General features: G+C 39.2%; 1 protein-coding gene across 2 annotated transcripts in view; it reads left to right on the top strand.

Moving 5' to 3' along the window:
* LOC132824943 (MANSC domain-containing protein 1-like) overlaps positions 1-17,661 on the top strand; it is a 29,154-nt gene extending 11,493 nt beyond the window's left edge. For both annotated transcript variants that reach the window (XM_060839839.1, XM_060839838.1), the window contains exons 4-5: positions 7,660-7,800; positions 16,243-17,661. In XM_060839839.1, the coding sequence (XP_060695822.1) occupies positions 7,660-7,800; positions 16,243-17,291 (1,190 nt within the window). In that variant the 3' untranslated portion in view covers positions 17,292-17,661. The remainder of the gene's footprint in view (positions 1-7,659; positions 7,801-16,242) is intronic.
* Positions 17,662-18,501: the final 840 nt, after the last annotated feature.

The following is an 18,501-nucleotide window of genomic DNA, read 5'->3' as shown; positions in this document are numbered from 1 at the left end:
CAAGTTTGTGGAACCATGATAGACTCAGCCGTACAGGAAAGGAGCAAGTAAAGAGCGGTAATTGTAGGGAATTTGTTAGTTACAGCAAGAGGCAGGCATTTCTTTTGGCGATAAACATGATTCTAAGATGGTGCATTGCCTCCCAAAACTAGAAGGCAAAAGTTTAAGATGAAAAGAGAAAGATTTAAAAGGACCTGAGGGGCAACATTTTCACATAGAGGGTGATGCAAGCATGGAATGAGCTGCCAGAGGAAGTGCTAGTTACAAAAGCTAGAAGACATTTGGACAGGTAGATGGATAGGAAAGATTTAGAGGGATATAGGCCAAACAAATAGCAAATGGGATTAGTTCAGTGTAGGAAACCTCATTGACATGGATGTGTTGTCGTGCTGTATACCTCTATGACTCAAGGATGTCATTGAGCAGCTGTACAACATTCTTCGGGGGGAAGGTGAACAGCCTGAAGTTGTGGTCTATGTTGATACCAAGAACTTAGCAAGAAAGGGAATGAGGCCCTGAAAGCATATTTGTAGCAATCTAGGAAAGAAACTTAAAACCAGCTCCAACAATACACAAGAAGCTTGATGTCATCCAGGACAAAACAACCCGTACGTTACATTGGCACTCCAATGATGAGCATCCACTCCCTCCACGACCAACACTCAGCCCTGCAGAAATTCACCAAAGATCCTCAGGCCTCTTACAAGTAGAAGGACATGGGCTGCAGGTAATTGGGAACACAACCACCTTCAAGATTTCACCCCCCCCCACCCAACCAAGCCATTCGCCATCCTGACTTGGAAATATATCACTATTCCTTCACTGGCACTGGGTCAAAATCTTGGAATTCCATCCATAATGGCATTGTGGGTCAACCCACAGAAGGTGGACTGCAGCGGCTCAAGAAAGCAGCTCACCACCACCTTCTCAAGGGCAACTAGGGGAAGGCAATAAAATGCTGGCCAGCCAGCAATGCCCACATCCCACAGAAATGAATTAAAAAGAATTGCTCTCAGTTGTACATGCTATTGAGGTTGGAAGCAGCTGAATAAGCAATTAAATACATGGTTGGAAAGGTGGTCTAGGGGGCAAGCCATCAGATTTCTGAGGCATTATATCTGGTGCTGTGGAAAATGGTATCTGTGCAAACACTCTATATCTGAGCAAGATTGGGATGAATATTCTCACTGAGGTTCGCCAGTGCTGTGGGGAGGATTCATGCAAGAGGGGCGTGGAACCCAGCGGGCAGTTTCAGATAGAACAAATTCTGAGCAGGGAGGGGAAGACAGAAAATTAGTGAATGACTCTGCAAGATGAAGAAAGCACAAATTAAAAAGTATACACCACAGGAATTTGGCAGCATTAAATATGTAAATACAAGGGATATGGCAAATAAAATCAAATGAGCTGAGGGCACAGTTAGACATATGGCTGCATCCTGGCTTAAATATGAACAAAAGTGACACCTCTACATCACTGGATATAGTCTTCAGGTAGGGTAGATGGGGACAAAAATAGTGGGGGTGTAAAAATTGGTTAAAAAGTTAATAACAGCTGTACGGATGATAGAAATACTAAATTAATTGTCAAATGCCATAGAGGTCAAACAAAGAAATAAAAAAGGGGCAGTCACACTGCTCGGAGCATATAATATCGACCCCTAAGTGGTGGAAGGGAGATAGAATAACAAATATATAGTCAATGTCTGAGTACAAAACCAATAGGGCAATAATAGTTAGAGACTTATGGGTTGCATCCTAGGATTTTTCAGAAATAGTGGATTCAATGATTGCAATCTTCTAAGAATCCTTAGATTCTGAAAAGGTTGCAGAGGTTTGGAACATTGCCAGTGTAACACCCTAATTCAAAAAGGGAAGGAGACAAAATTATTTAACTTTCAGCCAATTATTATCTGTCATTGGGAAAATTCATATGGATGTAGGGTTGATTACTAGAAGACAGAAATTTGGGACAAAGGGGCCTTTTTCAGGATGGCAACGTATAATGAGTCAAGTGCCACAGGATTCAGTGCTGGGGTCACAATATAAATTAATGACTTGGATAGCCAAGTTGCGGATGACATAAATACGTGTCAAGGTAAGTGAAGAGAATGATAGAGTTCATGCAGGGAGAGAAACGTCAAGTCAGTGGGGAAAAAAAAACATGGTAGATGGAAAATGATTTGAGAAAATATGAGGTTGTGCACTTTAGCATGAAGAATAGAAGAGATGAATATTAATTAAATGGAAAAGATTGAAAAAAGCTGTACATATAGGGATTTGGATGTACTCCTACATGAATCATAAAAAGCTGGCAGTAAGTTCAGGGGTAATCGGGAAGCTGAATGGACTGTTGGCCTTTAAACTCCATTCCTTTCGAAATAGAAATAAGGAGTCTTGCTAAAATTATATAAGGCACTAGTCAGACCACATAATGAATACTGTGAACAGTACTTATCTGCTTTTCTAATGAAACATATCCTGGCGTTGGTGGTAGTCCAGAGAAGGTTCTTTAGGTTGATTCTGGTTTTGGACAGATTTTCTCATTAGGGGATGTTGAGTCAATTGGACTTATTGTAGTTCCAAAGAACCAGAAAAGACCTTATTGAAAAATATTTGTTGGGGTGCTTATTGGTAGATTTAGAGAATTTGTTACCCTTTGAGAAGGCAGGACCAGACAGCATAATCTGAGTGAGGGGTCACCCATTTGAGACGGAAATGAGGCAGAGGTTTTTCTCTGGGGGCAGTGAATTTGTGGAATTCTTTACTGAAGAGAACTTTAGTGGCTGGGTTATTAAGTATATTCAAGACTGATATAGATATTTTTAATCAGAAAGGGAATCAATGATCATGGTGAAAAGGTGGGAAAGTAGAGTTAAGATTATTAGAACAGACATGATCTCATTGAATGGAAGAGTGGATTCATTGCACAAATAGCTTATTTCTGCTCCTATGTATTATGTGGTTATGGACTTTAACCTTAAATTAAGTGAGATATGAACATTGGAAAGGGTACAGAGTACAAAAGTCTTGAACAGTATCCAAGAGAACATGTTTAGCCAGCATATAACAATTCCAAAAAGAAAGATTTACATAACGTTGGCTGATCGTTACAGATATACTGTATTTAGATTTAGCATTATTATAGCAAAGAATAAAGATGGAATAGAATAAAAGTTCCAAATTGGCGAAAGATAAATATTACAAAACAGAGGGGTGTTCTGGTGATGGTGGACTGGATAAACCAATTGAAGGAAAACTGTAGAAGGCATTCAAAAGTGTAAACTTGTACCCGCAAAGAAAAAGGTCCACTACTGCTAAATGTAGATCCTCCTAGTTTTACAGATACAGAAGTAAAGTGACCATAGGGCTGCTCTCACATTAAAGAGAGACAATGGATGGAGGGTTTAGCCTTAGAGTCAACACATCTCAGGCAAGGGGAGAGGTTGATATGGAGAGTCCTTCATGGTAACCCCAGCCAGTGCAGGAATAGAACCCATGCTGCTGGTATCACTCCTGCATCACAAACCAGCTATCTGGCCAACTGAGCTAACCAACTCACAAAACATACAGCATGAAATAAAGCAGAAGAAACCTTATGACAGTCACAATTAACTTAATTCTGTAGAAAATCTAGGAGAATATAAAAAGTACAGGAGTGATATCTGGTCAGCATGCACGAGTTGGACCAAGTATGACTCTGAAGTAAGAAAGAAAATTAAGAAAGCAAAGAGAGAATATATTGTCAGGTAAAATCAAGGAAACCATAAAAACATTAAGAGCAGGAGGATAACTAAGAAAGGGGACATCCTATCGAATGTATAAAGTAACTTCTGAATGGATGTCGACGATGTGCAAGGGGTTCTTAATAGTTATTTTGTCTCTACCTTCATAGAGGATGGGAATAAAGCAGACATTCTAGTAGACATTCCCTTGCTATTTGTTGTATGATCTGGTCTTAAATATTGCAGTCCTGATTGGGTAACTTGCAGATCACACAAACATTGGCTGTAGAAGTTAATAGTCAAGAAAATATTTTTGACTCTAGAATTACATCAATGGTTTGTTTGAGCAGGCGGAAATGTGACAAATAAAATTCAGTTCCAGAGAAATGTAAGGTAACGCATTTGGGAAGGGCAATCAAAACCAGGAAATACACCATTAGTGGGAGGATATTGAAATAGGTAGAAGAAGTTTGTAGATGACACCAAAATTGGAGGTGTAGTGGACAGCGAAGAGGGTTACCTCAGATTACAACAGGATTTGGACCAGATAGGTCAATGGACTGAGAAGTGGCAGATGGAGTTTAATTCAGATAAATGTGAGGTACTACATTTTGGGAAAGCAAATCTTAGCAGGACTTATACACTTAATGGTAAGGTCCTAGGGGGTGTTGCCGAACAAAGAGACGTTGGAGTGCAGGTTCATAGCTCCTTGAAAGTGGAGTTTCAGGTAGATAGGATAGGGAAGAAGGCGTTTGAGATGCTTTCCTTTATTGGTCAGAGTGTTGAGTACAGGAGTTGGGAAGTCATGTTGCGGTTGTACAGAACATTGGTTAGGCCACTGTTAGAATATTGCGTGCAATTTTGGTCTCCTTCCTATTGGAAAAATGTTGTGAAACTTGAAAGGGTTCAGAAAAGATTTACAAGGACGTTGCCAGGCTTGGAGGATTTGAGCTACAGGGAGAGGCTGAACAGGCTGGGGCTGTTTTCCGTGGAGCATCGGAGGCTGAGGGGTGACCTTATAGAGGTTTACAAAATTATGAGGGGCATGGATAGGATAAATAGACAAAGTCTTTTCCCTGGGGTCAGGGAGTCCAGAACTAGACAGCATAGGTTTAGGTTGAGAGGGGAAAGATATAAGAGACCTAAGGGGCAACTTTTTCACGCAGAGGATGGTACGGGTATGGAATGAGCTACCAGAGGAGGTGGTGGAGCCTGGTATAATTGCAACATTTAAAGAGGCATCTGGATGGGTATATGAATAGGAAGGGTTTGGAGGGATATGGGCCGGGTGCTGCAGGTGGGACTCTATTGGGTTGGGATATCTGGTCGGCATGGACTGGTTGGACAAAGGGTCTGTTTCCGTGCTGTACATCTCTATGACTCTAAGTCAGCACTTGAAGTGTATGCCCATGGGTTCTTTAAGATGTCAGGACAGATGTGTAAGATGAAAAAGAAATCCAGGGAATTTCTGGCCTTTACTGGATAAGGTATAAAATGCAAAAGCAGGAATGAAATGCTGGAATTTCAAAAAATGGTGCTAATGTGACTGCTGGAATTCTGGTTGCTACATTAGAGGAAGGACATAAGCAGCCTGAAGAGAGTGCAGAGGAGACTTAGAAGATATTGCTAGGGCTTGAAAATTGCAGCTATGAAGAAATTTTGGATAGACTTAACTGAGGTGTACAAAATTATAAAGACCTCAGTTAGATCTGAAAGACCTGCTTCCCCTACTGAGAAGACTGCTTTTCCTGATGAAGAGCTTTTGCCCGAAATGTCCATTTTCCTGCTCCTCGGATGCTGTCTGACCTGCTGTGCTTTTCCAGCACCACTCTAATCTTGACTCTAATCTCCAGCATCTGTAGTACCCATTTCTGTCTGCTTCTCCTACAGCCAAAAGAGAAGAATATACCATTTGTCTGGACTTTGGAAGGCAGAGCAACCAGATTCCAGAGTGTGGATACCACCAAATTGCTCCAAATTATCACTTTTTGGATTCATTTATCTATGTCTCTTGTGAAAAGTAGTGAAGATCTGACAATGTAAATTATTATTCTGGAATTTTTGCTTGATTGCAATGGATTTTTTCAAGTAATTTGTTCAAAACTGGTGTAAACTGCTGCAAAGAGTTGTGAAATCAAATTACACTCCACACAACTAGAATTTCCACAATTTATTGCACTAGTTGCAAAACTATTGTAGTAGTACCAGACTGTTCCACCCTTACCATTGGAAGTTCCTACTAATATTGCTCATTGGTGGGTCTCTGAAAAGGCAGTTAAAGTTACTGAGAAACTGGTGCCTGTTCTAACAAATTATGAAAACTATTTAAAACTTTTTTAAGTCACTTAAAATCAAGTTACTACAGTTGGTGAGTTGACACTATGATTTAAAAGGCTTATATCTTGTGTTTTAACCCCTGCTTAGCTGTATTAATTAAACAGTTATCGTTCGGATGCTGCCTGACCTGCTGTGCTTTTCTAGCACCACACTCTCAACTCTGATCTCCAGCATTTGCAGTCGTCATTTTCTCCCAGTTTCCTTTTTTCACGTAGTTTAATACTAATTTCGTACAGGAAATGTTTCATGGAAATGCAGTTTTTTTTAAAAAGAAAGATTTTCACCAATTATATTATGGTAGTATGTTGAAGGAGTAATTTTACGCAATGATTCAAAAAGTAAATTCAACAATAACTTACATTCAAAATGCATTGTGGACAAATAATCTTGTGTAAAGGTTAAGTCACCATCATCCTACCAGACCATAGGACTGCTCTCTCAGAGAGAAATGACTTGGTGGTGCTTTAAACTGAGGGTCATCTTGCCTCAGGCAAAGGGAGAAGTTGAGAAGGAGAACCCTTCAGTCAGTGCAGGAATTGAACCCACACTGTTGCCATTACTCTACATTGCAAACTGACCATCTGGCCAACTGACTCCCTCCTCCAAAAGCCTGTGTGCCATTCTAACAAGCAGCATCACAGAATATATCCATTGAACTCCTTTTGGGATTTTGTGAAGTGTACTGGATGAACCATGTATCCTATCTGCTCTGCTCAGAATCATTTGGCAATTATAGTACAAAGAAGATCCCAGAAGGATTTTGTTCTGGAGCACTAGATTCAGTGGGAATGAGAGCTGATGAAGATCTTATGCTTGAAACATTGTCTCTCCTGCTCCTCAGATGTTGCCTGTCCACTGTGCTTTTCCAGCACCACACTTTCTAACTCTGATCTTCGGCATCTGCAGTCCTCACTTTCTCCTCTGGAGCTACCCACAAATGATGTGGAGCTGTTAGCTCAATCATGTCATCCCCATGCCCATCCCATCCCATCCTGAGACCTGTCACAACTAATGGCAATGTTCCAGCTGGTTGCCATTCCATGCCCAATGGTGGCAAACAGCATTGAGACTCACATAGTTCACTGGTTGGCTTCAAACATTGATCAGAACTTAAAATCTACCTTGATACATTGCTGATCTATTCTGCTGGTTGCTTGTCCAACAGTCATTGAGTCAAAATCCTGGAACTCTCTCCCTAACCATACTGTGGCCAACTTGCAACAAATGGACTTCAGCAGTTCAAGAAGGCAGCTCACCAACACTTTCTGAAAGCAAGTTAGGGATGGGCAATAAATGTTGGCCAAACTAATGATGGCACATCCCATGAATTAACTTTTTAAAAAGTCAAAATCTCCATTGCAATAATTCCAACTGTTCCTGGCCAACTTTCACCTCCAAACCTTAAGATGACAGATAATGGTTTAGTGTGATATCTGCAGGAAAGTCAGAAAATGCAGATTCTTTACTGCTTTAGTCTGATATTCTACCACAGGCTTCATTTGCTCTGTTTACCTTAATAGACCGGAGAGCTGTGGATTAATTAAAATAATAGAAGTTTGATGAACTAAACGTTTTATTTTTCTGTTTTTAAATGGAAGGAGAAAACCTGTGCAATTTTATGACGTTTAATCGAAGAAATAATTCGTCTTTTCAAAATTGCTACCTTTTCTACTGTCCAAACAAAGATGCTTGTCCATTGATGTCTTCGGAGGGATATGTAAGCCAGTTTATACAAAGAGGTAACTTTGTCATTTTGGTTTTATAGGCTACCGTCTGATTAAAAATGTGTTAAATTTAATTTTTAAGATAAATTTGCTTACTGTATCTAAATGTAATATATCTGAATGCAAGCCAGAATAAAAACAATTAATTGAGGAAGGGATGAGAGGAGAGGTGACCTAGATAAATTGCCAAGAAAAACTGGAAAGGAACAATGGGCTACTTTTAAACAATGGATAGATCAGGTACAGTGGAAATAAGATTCACATGAGGGAAAAGTTTGGATAAACAAATGTAAAGTGAAGTAGAAAAAGGATGCATAAAGAAGATGCCAGTTGGAGAACACAGTTGAAAACTATGCTCCATTTAGAAAATTCAGAGCAGAAGTGGGGAAAAGAAGATATGAAAAGCAAAGATAGATTATGAAAAGAGATGGACAGCTAACATACAAAGGCATCCCAAATTATTCTTGGTATATTAATAGGGAAAGGATGATAAAAGGAGGGAGCAAGGCTGATTAGAGACCTAAAAGGGAGTGTACAAGTGGAGACCGGGACATTCCTGAGGTACTCAATGATTATATCTGTCTTCACTGAGAAAGAAGATATTGCTCAGGTCAGTATGGAAGAGGAAGAAATTAAAGCCTTAAATGGGCTTAAAATTGACAGAGAAAGACAATGGATATTTATAGTTGTTAAGCCACGAGAATTAGCTGAGACACAGCCCAGATACAAAGGGATATGAAAGTGAACATTACAGAGTTTCTGGCCCAATCCAGGAGTGGTGCAAGAGGATTGGAGCGTTCATGAAAGGGTGTATCGGTAAGCTCAGCAAGTACAGGCTTGGTAGTTTAATCTTGGTGGCAGGGAAGCTCATGAAATGACAACACAGGACAAAATTAACAGTCACTTGGGCAAATGTGGATAAATTAAAGAATGCCAGCATGAATATGTTCTGCGTATTAATAAACTGTGTGATTATTAATAAATTAAATTGAGGTTTTGAAAAGGTAACAGTGTTAACGTGGATAATGCAGACAATGTGGGGTAAATGGACTTCCGCAACGCACTTCATAAAGTACCACATAGCAGGCTTCTCAGCCAATTAGATTGAACGGAATAAATGGGACCAGGGCAACAGGGATATGAAATTGGCTGACAGGAAACCGAAATTAATGGTGAACATTGTTTTTCAGACTAAAGGAAGGCTTATAATGCAATTCCCAGTCTCATTTTGGGTCCTGGCTTTCTTTGACCTACACTTGCATGTGCCTGGAACAAATTTCAAAATTTGTGGATGACACAAGCTTGGAAACATGAACTATGATATGGTGTTCAATTTTTAATAAGACATAGGCTGGCATAATAGGCAAAAGAAATGTGAAATGAATCATTTTAGTAGAAATAACTAGGAAAGGCAAAACTAAACAAAAGATACAACTTTAAAGTTAGAGTAGATGCAGAGGGACCAAATGTATGCAAGGCAAGTTGAGAAAATGCTTATTAAAACATACAGGATCCTGAGTTTTATAAATAGGAACATAAAGTACAAAAGCAAGGAAGTTATGATAAACCTACATAAACCATAGGTTTGGTCTCGGGTGGTGCTCTGCTCCATTTCTGGATAGTTCACTTTAGGAAGGATGTGAAGACATTAGAAAGGGTGCAGAAAACATTTGTGAAATTGGTTCCAAGAGTAAGGAACTTCTGAAATGTGAATGAACTAGAGAAATTGGGAATGTTATTCTTGGAGAAGAGCAGATTAGAAGGAGATTTGGTTGTAGTGCTCAAAATCATGAGGGATCTTGACTGAGTAAAAAGGATTATATGTTCCTGTTGACTGGAGGATTTACCAATCATTTTCAATAGCGATGTGAAAAAAGTGTTTATATATAAGAAGTCATTAGGATCTGGAAAATATTGCTTGAGAGAGACAAATTCGATTGGGGCATTCAAAAGAGAATTAGATCATTCAATCCAGAAAGAAATGTGCAGGACAATGAGGAAAAGGTGGTTAAATGGGAGTAGATTAATTACTCTTGCTGGGAACCAATACAGACATTAGGCCATGTGATATCTGCAGCATACAATTCTGTTGGTGCAATGTCTTTGATGCTAAATTTGACATTAATTTAAGGGTACAGAAGTGTCATTGTGATGAATATAACGTTTTATTACACCTTACCTTGCTATCTTTTAGTTAGATTTCCAACATGATTAAGTTAGAAACGGATGTTATTACATGTTATTTCACTTCTGCATTATAGCCAGTGAAGGTAACTGACACCATTTTGAAAATTAATGTTAAAAGTAAATAATATTATCTGCTATTCATATTTGTGAATAATATCACTTCAATTTCATTTTTAAAATATCATTAAAGAATTCCTATGATCATCTGTTTAGCAACATTGTAAATTTATCCATTCATATTAAGTTAGATTTCTATCGAAATAGTAATGTTGCCCTTTTTATTGTCAGGCTTCTCCCAGTCACCTTTATTCCTGTAATTGACAAATGAAGGCCCATGATCTTTATGAATGAAGTAGAACCCTGTTCTAGGCCATAGATGAGATGTTTCAGTGGCAATACCAGAGACTTGCATTTATTTTGAGCATTAAAGATGTCCTGAGTGAGTTATCAATCAAAAATAAGAACTAATAATTTATTCATATCACAATGATATACCGCAGATAACATTGAATATCCGCTGTGTGCTGTTGGGAATAGATTTTATTCCTAGCACTGTAGATGTAGACAGGGTGTAGGGGATCAGATGCTTGAGTGAAAGGGATCTGCACACATTTTAGATAGAGTTTTTTCTGGCTGGCTGCATTTAATATGCTTGATTGCTTGCAAACGTTTTTGTTCCCTGGCCTCGTTAAGTATCAGTATTTAAATTAAATCTGAATTCACTTTCCTGGGATTTGTGCCAGGTTTCTTTCTCTTACTTTATAAAAACCCACTAAGGCTTGACATTTGCTTTCATAAACAATGAAGTTGGCCTGGATATTTCATTGGCCAAACAGTCACTATGCCAGCATAGAAAAGAGTTGTAACTGGGATACCTGTGGAATCTAGCAGATGTCAAAGGAACTGGAGATTCCTATAGGCAATTCCTTTATACATGCAAACCTCCAAAAAATCTCCTTGGAGAAGAGGGTTCTGGTTAAATTAAGTAAAATAGTTACTTAGGAAAAAAACAAGACAATTAAGTACATAGTCTAACTCCTAAGCTATGATTCAACAGACTCTATACTGCACACCCCCGTTACAGACCAGACCAAACCCCCTAAAACATGCCAAGGAAATAGCCTAGACCCTAATGTTTTAATATATTTAAGTTATATGTAAGGCATTGTATTCCAGATGCAATTAGTCAAACTATTCAACTTTAAGCAAAATACACTTTATCCTTACACAGTTAAAATACAGATAAATGGAAATGAAAAGAAAGAATTGGTTTAACTGTAACTCTCTCAAAATACTTAACAAAGTAGTATACATATTAACTACTACTGATTAGCTGTTCCAATATAGCAATAAACACCCTCAGCAAAGGCAAATTCAGCAAAGTAGATCTCCCTTCCTTGATCTCCAGATCAGGAGAAAGGAAACACAATTGCAAGCAGAAACGAGAGAACCGAAGCTTTTTGCAGCAGCAAAGAGCTGAATCTTCCTCTGAAATCCCAGTTTACCAACTGCAAGCAAACCCTGCAAACCCTGGGTCGCGTGTGTCTGACTCCCCCCATTCATGCATCTTTAAAAACCAAAACTAGCAGCAGACAGCACAGGACCAGGTTTACAATGAAACATGACAGAATAAATCCTTGTTAAAGGCACATCATGTAACACTCCCACCCGCTTCTGGCCACTTACAACCCCCACACCTGGATCTGATAATCCCCAGGCACCAGACCAACTCTGTTCCCTATCCATCAGTTCTGACCCACCATCCTTCACGATTTCTCCCAGCCACCCCGAACCATCATGAACATTACATTTACCTTGTCATTTTGCACCCTGCAACAGTACCCACCTGGCACCTTAACCCCTAGTTAGCTGGCAGCTGGCACTTGCTACTTATCTGGCAACCTATCCTGACCCATCTGGTATTCAACTCCTGGCACCTTGCCCTCTCTCCAACTGGCACCCTATTTACCTTGCACTCTATCCACCTGACATCTTATTTAACTGGCACCTTACTCTGTATACATCTGGCATTCTACTTAGCAGTCATCCTGGCACTTTACCCAGCTGGCATCCTACTTATCTGGAACCCTGTCCCCTTGACCGTCTTATGTCAGACTTTCCCAGCACTCTAACATCATACTTACCTTTTGAGAGCACCTGTCTAAAAGTAGCTGTCAAGACCTTTTAAACTTCCAAATTTGGCAGCTGACTACTGTAAATGACAAGCATGACTTTCCTTCTTAATGTTCTAAACTATGAAAGAACTATCAGAAGAAATATGGCACCATATTTCTGAGGGAGCCCTGAATGGAATCTTCCCTCAAAAATGCAGAGCTGCCTTCTTCTTTCATTAAAAAGTAGGGCTAGAGTAGAAATTTGTATGAGATTTCACAGAAACTCTGATGCAAAGTCTTAAAGGTGATTTGGTTGTTTCAGTGTTTACAGTACCCTTTTAGTACTTCTGTTGAAATTTATAAGATTTTTACAGCAGAAGTATTCTAAGTTTTCTTAGGTACGGGGATGGTGCCAGAGAATGAAGGATTTAAAATGTTATAGTCTTGTTCAAAAAACATTGTTGGGAATAAAGCAGCAGCTGCAGGCCTGTTGGTTTATCTGCAGCGATGGCAAAGCTTTTATAAACAATCCAGAACAAAATTAACAAGGTCCGTTAGAGAAATATGAAATATGGCACATATATTGGTTAGGGGAAGGTCATATTTATCTAACCTGATTGAATGTTTTTGGTTTTAGTAACAGTGAGTGTAAATGGAGTTAATATGTATAATATGATGACATACCTCAAAAAAACATTTGATAAAGGACAAATGCTATTCTTAATCTATATTAATGACGTTGACTTGAGAATGCAAGGCACAATTTCAAAATATGCAGAAGCCACAAAATAGCATTTATGAACCGTGTTAAGTATGCGATTGAATTCAAGAGAATATAACAGCTGAAAATGTGTTGCTGGAAAAGCGCAGCAGGTCAGGCAGCATCCAAGGAGCAGGAGAGTCAACGTTTCAGGCATGAGCCCTTCCTCATTCCTGAAGAAGGGCTCATGCCCGAAACGTCGACTCTCCTGCTCCTTGGATGCTGCCTGACCTGCTGCGCTTTTCCAACAACACATTTTCAGCTCTGATCTCCAGCATCTGCAGTCCTCACTTTCTCCTAGAAGAGAATATAACAGGTAAGCAGAACAGATGGACGAGTTGGAGATGAATTTAATGCAGAGAAATGTGAAACAATACATTTTGGTAGGATAAATGAGCGATAATACAAAAATAAAAGATGCAACTGAAGGGGATATAGGAATAAAGGGAGCTGGGATATTTGTGCATAAGTTGAAAGTGGCAGGGCATGTTAAGAAAATAGATAAAACGTATATGGGATATAGTGGCATAGAAGGTTATGGTGGACACTAATGTATCAACCTATATATGAAGATATAAATTCGAAGCAGGAATAGGTTACTCAACTCCTTCAGCCTGCTCTGCCATTCAGTAAGATCATGTCAGATTTGATTGCTTCACATTCTCATATAATCTTGACACATTTTTGCCACTTACTTATCAAGAATCAATTTAACACTGCATTAGAAAGTTCAGACCTCCTACTTCCACGTTTTGAGGAAGAGTTCCAAAGACCCTCAACCTTCTGTGAGAAAAAATGCTCCTCAGCTCTGTCTTAAATAGTCTACCACTTATTATTAAACTGTGTCCTTGGCTCTCGATTCTCCCACAAGAGAAAGTGCCTTTTAATCATGCAGCCTGTTACATTGCAGGATCTTGTGTTTTAATCAAGTTGCCTCTTACTCTTCTAGTCATCGACAGATACAATCCTGGTCTGTCCAATCTTACCTTCTAACCTGCCCATTCCAGGTTTTAGTCTTGCAAATCTTCTCTGAAATGCTTCTGACACATTTACATCCTAAATAGGATGACCAATACAGTACACAATATTTTAGATGTGATCTCACAAGTGCCTGTATTCAAATTCCCTGTAAAACATTCTATTAACTTTCCTAATTACTTGCTGTCCCACTAGACTATTTTTTCAATAGTTTTTGCAAGTCATCTGCAAGATTTCTGAATGCTGAAATCTCTCATCATGAAATGATATACTCCTTTATTAGTTGCCCTACCAAGATAGACAGTTTTACAGTCTCCCATATTATATATGTTGAAAATCTTTGATCACTTGCCCGACTTATCTATATCCCCTTTTAGTGTCCTTATGTCTTCTTCACAACTTAATTGTCTACCTATCTTTGTGTCATCAGAATACTTAGCAACCATATTTCGGTTCACTTAATCCAAACCATTTTTAAAATATAAATAGTAAAAGGTTGAAGACTCAGCACTGATCCCTGTGGCACACCTCTCATTACATCCTGCTCACTGGAAAAGAGTTCATTCATTCATCATTCCTCCTTTATGCCTACTTTAATTTCCCATTAGCTAGCGAATCATCTGTCCATGCCAATACATTAGCCCTTAAAACCACAAGACTTTAATTTCCACTGTAGGTTCTAGCACTTGAGTATAGTGCACCAAACATTTCACCTTTATTCACAGCATGTTAATTCCTCAAAAAATCTCCAATAAATTGGTAAATAATTTTCCTTTTATATGGTCTTGTTAATGCTGCCTGATTACTTTAAGCAGTTCTACGTGCCTTACTATAAAATCTACATAGGTCTGTTCTTTTGCTTGTCCACTTTCCCATCACATGTTGACCCCTTATGACATCATTGCATGACATAACACAGATTGTCGGGAGGCGATGAACAAGTAGCATTATCATGAGACTATTAATCCAGAAACTCAGTTAATGTTCTGGGGTTCCAGGTTCAAATGCTGCAGTGGTAAATGGTGGAATTTGAATTCAATGTTTTAAATAATCTGAAATTAAGAATCTCTGACCATGAAATCATCGTGAGAATAAACCCATCTGGCTCGTTAATGTTCTTCAGGGAAGGAAATCTGCCCTCCTCACCTGGCCAGGCTTACATGTGACTCCAGGTCCCCAGCAATTTGATTGACTCTCAACTGCCCTCTGTGAAATGGTCTACCAAGCCATTCAGTTGTAAAAAGCAGTACAAAGTCTCAACAAGGAAATGAAACCAGATGGACCACTTTGCATCAGCCTAAATACCAGATAAGACAACAACACCATCGTCCCTGTCAACACGGCAGTGTCATCCTTACTAACATCTGGGGTCTAATACCAAAATTGGAAGAGCTAACTCTCAGTCCAGACCAGGAACAGCTTGACATTATCTGTAAGGTGTGATTCTATGAATATGTCTATGTCCCAGACACCATCATTACCGTCCCTGGATGTTCTGTTTCACCGTCAGGACAGACCCAGCAGAGATGGCGGCACAGTGGTATACATTCAGGAGGGAGTTGCTGTTGGAGTCCTCAACATTGACTCTGAACCCCATGAAATCTCGTGGTTTCAGGTTAAACATGGGCAAGGAAACCTTGTGCTGATTACACGTACTGCTCAAGATCCTGCACCATTTATTGCAAAAGCTTAAGCCTCCAGTTTCTTGCACTGGGGTCTAATCTCTTAACATTGCTAGGTTATTCAACCAGGTTCGATCATGTCAAAAGCAAGAAACTAAGTTGAATGTAGTGCACTCAAGGTCCATCAACTTGTGAGCTAATGTGGCATAGAATACAAAGTAAATCTTGTACCTTTTCATTGCAAAAATTAATACCATCCTGAGCCATGTCCTTGTCATTAGATCATACACCATTCCTCTATCAGGCATATTGCTTAAGTTTTTGCAATATATGGTGCAGGATCTTGAGCACAGAGCATGAATTTTCTAGTTCTGATGGAGAAGTAATGGCATCTTAGATCTACATCAAATCTAAAATCCTTACTGTTGTGTCAATCTCTCTGGTATGACATGAAATAATTAGGTAATCTTTGTCTATATGAGGCTTTATTCCAGGAATTGAGTTGGGAGATGAGAAATTGCACAATGCAGTACTCGAATACCCAATTGTGTCAGCTTTTCTTAAAATTGGAAGAGCTGTCTGTAACTATTATTTCAAATGGGAGTCTTACAGCCTGCAGAAGAAAGAATACTTTTTTATCCATTCAGTCTTGCATGAATTTGAATCAGATCCCAGGAAATTATGTGAACCATTGCAATATGGGAGAATTACTATCTGAAACTCTTCAATTCATAAAGTTACCATATTTCAACAGCAAAATGCATAAATGTTTCTACTGTATTCTTTTTGCTCATAGATCTTGCGAGTATGAAGGAGTTGGATGAGTCCATGAAAGAAAGATTTCCTGACAGAGTGGGACAATCATCAGATCATAGAGTTTCTACTGATCTGCTCAACAATCCAACATCTAATCTTGCTTCTACACAAATAGTCACTACTCTCCAAAAGATGACAATGCAGCCAGTGTCTTACTCTACCTATCCAAAAGTTTCCATTTTCCCAGTGACCACCAAACAGTTAACCATGACAAGAACTCCCAAAGTGTCAATGGTAGCAATGTTGCTCCGAACCACCTACATGTGGACTACTGACAAATCAAAGACATCTACCGTTCTCCCAACTACCCAATCAACAACTGTTCCTGCCTTCCTAGCCAGTCTGCCATTGACTTCTACACAGTTAACAAGAACAAATCACCAGACTCGGCTCTTGATGAACAAAATCCAGCCAGTGGCAGCCACCACTCTCCCACAAATTCTCCCAATCACTACCACTCAGACAACAACTACCCTTCTAGTTACTAATACTCAGGCAACCACCCTTTCTGCCACCATTGCCCCCTCTCTCCCAGTCACCACTATATGGACAACTACCCTCCCAACAACTCTCCCTATCACCACCACTCAGACAACAACCACACTCCCAGTCACCACTACTCCAACGACAACAACCAAACTCTTGACCACTACCATCCTTCCAAAGAACCTTTTAACCACCCGTAAAGTCTCAATAGCAAAACTGATCATAAAGAAGACGGAGCAATCCCCCATATCAAGGGTTCCAGCTGCAAAAACACCATTCTTTGAGATTATAACTGGAGTAGTAAATAATGGAGGTAACAGTATGCTGGACCAAAAACCTTTGGAAAGACAGGACAAATTGGGAGGACAAATGGATGATTCAAAAATGAAAATTCAGAGTGGGCTTATTGCTGCTTTATTTTTTGGTTTGTTATTTCTAATTGTAGCAATGGTTTTGTTAAGTAAACAGATATCAGAATCCTATAGTAGGAGGCACTATACCAGAATTGATTATCTCATAAACGGAATGTATATAGCTGCATGAGGTAAAGTCGATTAGAAGAATCGACTGGTTTCATTATGAATAATTTATAGAAAAGCCCAGTATAACAAAAACATTTGTCTTTTTTTTAGAAGTCTTACATAAATATGATTCATTTTCTCTTCTAGCTCTCCTTATTGGATGTGGGGAATAATATGCAGACTGCATTTCTGAATAATTAAAAAAGTAAATTTAAATAGTCCATTGACTGGATTACTCCCTCCCCTGCTGGTGGCCTTGGGGTATGGATGGCACACAAGTTAAATCCAGCAGGAGGGCTATCTGCTGCCAATGTAAAACACTGATCTTCTGTTAGGAACTTAGGGGAATCTAAATAAATGTAAAACCAAATAAATGATAAACTTCTAATGCATCATTTGTTGAAAATGCCCATATTTTTCAATAAAACAAAACAGAACAACTAGGCACAGCAATCTTCATTAGAAAGTCACGGAGTATTTGCTTCAGTTCAGTAGCATATAACATTAAGTTGTTTAGGTATTTACCCCCTTACTGTCTACTGAAAGATTGCTGATGCTCAGTTCCACTGTTAATTAGTCATGGGAGAAATTACTCTCTTTTGTCACCTTTCTTTCACCTCCCACCCACCCTACCATAGACTAACATTTGTTTCTGTTCTAGTAAAAGTTAGAGGATGGTGAGGCTCAATTCATTGGATAGTGATCAGAAGTGAGAAGTATGGAAGAATCTGAAAGATATAGTATTGAGTAGTGACTTAAGCACCACTCACTATGATGTTGTACAGACTTTTGCAGGGGTTGGGGGGGGGGGGGGGGAGATAATGGAGAACAGATTAAGATCTTGAAGGAGTGAGACTCCCCATCTGGGTCTTCCTTTCCATCTTGGAGATGATGCTTCTCGCAGTGAAACTTGTAACATAGTTGCTGCTATTACAGTAAATTTCAGCTTGTTTAAGACAAGTTCCTCTTCTGGTTAGATGACCAAGTGGTTTTCCTGTACAATGCTGGACTAAGCAAGCCAATCAATCCTACCGAGAAAGTGGGCAGTGGCAACAAATCTACCAGATAGCGAACTATAGCAACCTGCTAACCCTCACCCTGAACTTCAATTATTTTTCTAATATAGAAGCAATGGTTCCTGGAAGCCACTAAGGTTTCAGAATACTGGAAAAGAAGTAATGATCATGTGATGCCAAACTTGAAATTTAATATTTAAATGGTTGGGAGAGGAA

Source organism: Hemiscyllium ocellatum, chromosome 19 (genome assembly GCF_020745735.1).
Source record: "Hemiscyllium ocellatum isolate sHemOce1 chromosome 19, sHemOce1.pat.X.cur, whole genome shotgun sequence".
In the NCBI taxonomy this organism is placed as follows: Eukaryota; Metazoa; Chordata; class Chondrichthyes; order Orectolobiformes; family Hemiscylliidae; genus Hemiscyllium; species Hemiscyllium ocellatum.
The sequence above is the reverse complement of the archived record's forward strand: the minus strand, read 5'-3'. Positions and strand labels throughout refer to the sequence as shown.